Source organism: Gymnogyps californianus, chromosome 21, assembly GCF_018139145.2.
Source record: "Gymnogyps californianus isolate 813 chromosome 21, ASM1813914v2, whole genome shotgun sequence".
Lineage (NCBI taxonomy): Eukaryota > Metazoa > Chordata > Aves > Accipitriformes > Cathartidae > Gymnogyps > Gymnogyps californianus.
This window is the reverse complement of record NC_059491.1, coordinates 8,637,039-8,642,640: the sequence shown is the minus strand read 5'-3', so window position 1 is coordinate 8,642,640 and position 5,602 is coordinate 8,637,039. Positions and strand designations below refer to the sequence as shown.

The following is a 5,602-nucleotide window of genomic DNA, read 5'->3' as shown; positions in this document are numbered from 1 at the left end:
CTTTTCCGACACCGCGAACGCTCCCGGCGAGGCCGCGGGTTCCCCCCCCCCTTCCCTCTCCCCCCCCCTCCCCCCCCCGGGGTTTCTCCGTGAACCACAATGCGGGGGGGGGGGGGGAAGGGCTTTTTTTTTTGTTTGTTTTCCTTCATTTTACTCATTTTTTTTGTTTTTGTTTTGTTTTTCTCCTTTTTATTTTTTTTGTTTTTCTCCTTTTTATTTTTTTGGTTGTTTTTTTTCTCCTTTTTTAATAAGGTAAGAACTAGCTCTAGGGACGCGTGGCCTGGATTTTCATCGAGGAAAATAAAAAAAGCCCCAAAATTGGGGGGGGGGGGGGGGGGGAGGGGGAGGGGAAGAAGAAGGGGGAGGGGGCGTTAAGTGTATAAGAGGCGTATTTACACGGTATTAACATGCTGACAAAAAAGATTACAATATTGAGTATCGTACAACATCGAGGGGGGGGTGGGGAGGAAACGAGGAAGGGGAGGGGGAGGGGAGGGGATAAAAAATAACGGGGGGGGGGATTCAAAATTAATAAACAGAAGGTAAATAAACCACCCTGGCGAAACAAACAAACAAACAAAAAAAACAATAAAAAAAACAAAACCCCCAAATCAACGCTGAGTTAAGGCTTAAAAAGTGTATAAAAAAATAACACAGTTAATATCCAAAAACGGAACCAAAAAGTACAGAATATAGATGAGTTTTCTGTCGCGGCTCTGCGGGGGAGGGGAGGAGAGGGGGGGTCACCCCTTCCCCCCCCCCCCCCCCAGCTCTATACACGGGTTTATGTACAGGCGCCCGGGGCCGGCAGGCACAAGGCAAAGCGATTTACAGTCCCCCCCTCAATCCCTTCCCCCCCCCCCCCCCCCCAAGATGGATTTTGGGGGGATCCTGGGATTTGGGGGGAGGGGGGGTTCGGTTGCAGCCCCCGGCGGGACGCGGCTCTGCTCGCCGGCTTCTCCCTCCAAAGAGAGCCAAAAAATAAACCCCCAAAAAGCTTCCCCCCCCCCAAAAAATGTTTAAAAAGAACCCCCCCCCACCCAAAATGTCCCCAAGGAGGTGGCAGCCGCCGTGGGCCCCGGCCCGAAGCCCCCTCTGCTCCCCGCCGGAGGGGGGGGGGGGGGGGGATGGGGATGGGGGGGATGGGGGGCAGCGGCAGCGGGACCCCCCCCTCCCCCCCCCCCAAGCTTCAGTTTTTCTCCATCCACGGTTCGTTTTTGGGTCTTCTTTCTGTTTTTTAGCAGCACCAACTTCTTGGCCAATAAATATATATATATATTTGTATCCAAAAAATGAGAGGGGAGGGGGCAGGGGCTGAGGGGAGGAGGGGAAACCTCTCCCCCTCCGCTGCCCCCCACCCCCCCCCCCAAACACCCCCACCCCCCCAAACATCCCCCCACCCCCCCAAAAAATAAACCAAACCGCAGAGATTCAAAGTGCTCTGAAACCGTCTTTGGATGTCACCAAACCTGCGGGGACCCAGAGCGGGGCAGGGGGGGGGCACACGTCCCGCCGGGCTCCCGGCCAGGGGCTGGGGTGCTGCGGGTGGGTTTGCTTCCTCCTCCTCCTCTTTCCTCCTTCCTCCTCTGTGTTGGGGGCGTCCCGTTCTCCCCCCCGCCTCCCCTCCCCGATGCCGAAGGGCGTCCCCGGTTAGATGAGGGAGATCCGTACGGGAATGCCGGGTGACTCCGTCCTCTGCGGCGAGTGTTGGCTGACGAGGTGCTCCACCACGGTGTGTTTGGACATGTGCTTCATCAAATAGGTCTCCTGCGGGAGGAGAGGCAGGAGGGGAGCGGTAAGAGCCGGGGAACGGGTGGAGGGAGCGGGGTTGGGTTTTTTTTGGGGGGGGGGGGGGGAGGTTGGGGGGTGTCCCGGTGTCCCCCCCCGGCTCCGGCTCACCGAGGTATAGGCGCGGCCGCACATGCTGCAGCAGTAGGCCTTGGCGTGCTTGATGGCGTGAGCCGAGAGGTGGATCTGCAGCGAGGCCGAGTCCGTGTACGCCCGGTAGCAGTTGGGGCACTTGTAGGGCTTGTCCTTGTTGTGCTGTCGCTGGTGAGACTGCAAAATGGCGGCAGGGTGGGGGGGGGTGTTACGGCAGCCACCCCGCTCTGTGCGCTCCCCACCCCCCCAGGGGGGGGTTTTGGGGTGCCTCTCACACAGCCCCCCCCCCCCCCCCTTCCCAGGGCTCCCGCCGCCCCCCCCGGCGCGCTGACCTGGAGGTTGGAGAGTTGCGTGAAGGCCTTTTCGCAGCCGGGGTGCGGGCACTTGTAGGGTCTGTCGCCGGTGTGGATTCTGGGAGGGGACACGGGGGACACGTCAGGTCACCGTCCCCTCTCTCCCCCCACCCCGGGGACCAGCGCTGCCCCCCACGTCACGCGGAGAAGGGGGGCGGAGGGGGGGTCACACCAGGGAGGGGGACCGCGGCGGCCACAGCGACGTCGAGGGACAGGGGGCAGGCGGGGGAGCCGCGGGGCTGAAGGCCAAAAGGTTTGGAGATGATGAAGGTGGCGGGGATGATGAGTGCGGTGGGCTCAATGAAGGTACCAGAGATCAGGAGCGTGGTGGGGTCGATGAAGGTGGTGGAGACAACGAAGGTGCTGGAGATGATGAGTGTGGTGGGGATGATGAAGGCAGTGGGGAGGATGAGCGTGGCAGGGATGGATGAGTGTGGTGGGGAGGAAGAAGGTGGGGGGGACAATGAGTGTGGTGGAGATGGATGAGCGTGGTGGGGATGATGAAGGTGCTGGAGATGGTGAGCGTGGTGGGGACAATGAAGGTGGTGGGGAGGATAAGCGTGGTGGGGATGGATGAGCATGGCAGGGACGGATGAGTGTGGTGGGGAGGAAGAAGGTGGGGGGGACAATGAGCGCGGTGGAGATGGATGAGCGTGGTGGGGATGATGAAGGCGCTGGAGATGATGAGCGTGGTGGGGATGATGAAGGTGCTGGAGATGATGAGTGTGGTGGGGACGATGAAGGTGCTGGAGATGACTGTGATGGGGACGATGAAGGTGGTGGAGATGACTGTGGTGGGGATGATGAAGGCAGTGGGGAGGATAAGCATGGTGGGGATGGATGAGCGTGGTGGGGAGGAAGAAGGTGGGGGGGACAATGAGTGTGGTGGAGATGGATGAGCGTGGTGGGGATGATGAAGGTGCTGGAGATGATGAGTGTGGTGGGGATGATGAAGGTGCTGGAGATGATAAGCGTGGTGGGGATGATGAAGGTGCTGGAGACGACTGTGGTGGGGATGATGAAGGCAGTGGGGATGGATTGGCGTGGACAGATGAGCATGGTGGGGATGATGAAGGCAGTGGGGATGATGAGCACGGTGGGGTCAATGAACGTGCTGGAGATGATGAGCATGGTGGGGATGATGAAGGCAGTGGGGATGGATTGGCGTGGTGGGGACAAACAAACATGGTGGGGATGATGAGCATGGTGGGGTCAACGAAGGTGCTGGAGATGACAAGCATGGTGGGGATGATGAAGGTGGGGGGGACGGATTGGCGTGGTGGGGACAAACAAAGACGGTGGGGATGATGAGCATGGTGGGGTCAATGAAGGTGCTGGAGATGACAAGCATGGTGGGGATGATGAAGGTGGGGGGACGGATTGGCATGGTGGGGATGGATGAGCGTGGCGGGGATGATGAAGGCGGCGGGGACGATGAGCACGTTGGAGATGAAGAAGGTGGTGGGGACAACGAGCATGGCACAAGAGATGCTGGGTGGATGCCCCACCACCCCCTAAGGGCAGACGGGGCTGAAGGGCCCCCGCCGTGTCCCCCCCCCAGCCCCGCGGGGACGCCGTGCCCTCACCTGGTGTGCTGCTGGAGGTGGGACAGCTGGCGGAAGGACTTCTCGCAGTAGGAGCAGTGGTAGGGTTTGACGCCCAGGTGGATGCGCAGGTGCTGGGCCAGGTAGGAGGCGTTGGCGAAGGACTTGGAGCAATGGGGGCACTTGTGGGGCTTGGCCTCTGTGTGCGACTTGGAGTGGATCTGCATCTCCGACTTGGTGAAGAACGTCAAGGGGCAGACCTTACACCTGGAGAGGGGGGGCGGAGAACCCCGCAGGGACCGGGCTGGGGCTGGGGGGGGGCACCCCACCATCACCCCGGCCCCCCCCTACGAGCGGGTGGGTGGGTCGCCTACCTGTACGTCTTGCCCTCTTTGGCGGTCTCCCCCGAGGCCAGGATGGGATAAGGTACCACCAGGACCGGCGGTCCCGAGGGATTTTCCGCCTTGATCTTCTTCCGGCCTCGTTCCGCCTTGGGTGCCCCCAGCAAGCCGTGGCCCTGGATTGTCTTTATGGAGTCGAGGAGGGGGGGCTGGTGATTCCTGAGATTAGGGTGGGCGAGGAGGCGATGAGGCGGCTCTGGCTGGTGGAGGTGGGAGTCGATGGGGTGGTGGTCCCCGTCCCCGTGCTGGATTCGGAGGTGCTGACCGCCGGCGCGCGGGAAGCCAGCCCCAACCCTGGCCGGCAAAGAGGCGGAGGGGAAGGGGAGGGTGGGGGGGGCGGGCGTTAATTTTGAGGGGGTCCACCCTCCCCTTTTCTTTCACAGCAGGGTCCTAAATTGGGGGGAACTCTCCCCAAAATGCCCGCGGCGCTGCCGGGAGGTGCTAATCCCCCCCACCCCCCCTCTCCGCCTCCCGCCCCCCGCGGCGGTACCTGTGACGGTGCTGGTGGCCGGTCGGGCGTGCAGGGCCACGTCGGGTTGGGGTACGGCTTGAGGGTGGAGACCCGGGACCTGCTGCAGTTTGGGGAGGGACATGATGGACTGGCTGCTTTCGGCGGGCGAGGGGGGCACCAGGAGGGGCTGCTGGGAGGCCACGGAGGTGGGGGGCAAGTGCGGGGGTCGGATCTTCTCCGCCATCAACTGCTCCTTGATTTTGTTGATCAGGACCAGGTTGTCCAACTGGGGAGGGAGAAGGCGGCGGAGAGGTGAGTCAGGGTGGGGGAGCCGGCACCGCCAGCCGCCTCCCCCCCGCCACGTCCGTCTGTCCATCCCTCCTCCCCAAAATCCTGGGGGGTGGGGGGGTGTCCTACCTGGCTGGGCATGGTGGGGGGGGCGGCCAGAAGTAGGGGTTGTTGAAGCGAGGCTCCGCCATCCTGCGGGGAGAGAGCGAGGTGGGTTACGGGGTGGCACCGGCCGCCGCACGGACACACCCCCCCCCCCCCCCTCAACTCCCGTCTCCCCTCGGGGTTCAAACCCCCACCCCCCCCAAAAAAAAAGCAACACCCAGGCTCTAAAAGAGGGCAGGGAGCAGGCAGGGAGCAGGCAGGGCCGGGGAACATCCCGAGCATCTTCCCAGCTGGATATTGCTGCGGGATCAGGGCAAGGCCAAGCACCTCGAAGACCCTGAAACGCCAGCGAGCGCACGAGGATGCAATTTGGTAAGGGGTGGGGGGGGGAAATTTGGGGGGAAAACCCCCAAATCTCCCAGGCCTCAGAGGTATCCGAGGTGCCGCTCCTCCGGTATCTCCGGGAGGGATTTACGGAGGCGGACGGGATGGTGCCGCGGGAGCGAAGGCGAGCACGACGGCGGCACATTGAACCCAAAGCCAACCCCGGCTGAATCATAACACACACACCCCCTAAAA

The 5,602-nt window shown here is 62.0% G+C and overlaps 1 protein-coding gene across 1 annotated transcript; it reads right to left on the bottom strand.

Moving 5' to 3' along the window:
* Positions 1-1,624: 1,624 nt before the first annotated feature.
* LOC127024813 (zinc finger protein 362-like) lies at positions 1,625-5,109 on the bottom strand. Its single transcript, XM_050909500.1, is given in 8 exon segments — positions 1,625-1,767; positions 1,900-2,058; positions 2,214-2,292; positions 3,821-4,045; positions 4,153-4,330; positions 4,333-4,473; positions 4,670-4,932; positions 5,063-5,109. Coding segments are annotated over 8 exon segments (1,209 nt in total). The 3' UTR covers positions 1,625-1,650.
* Positions 5,110-5,602: the final 493 nt, after the last annotated feature.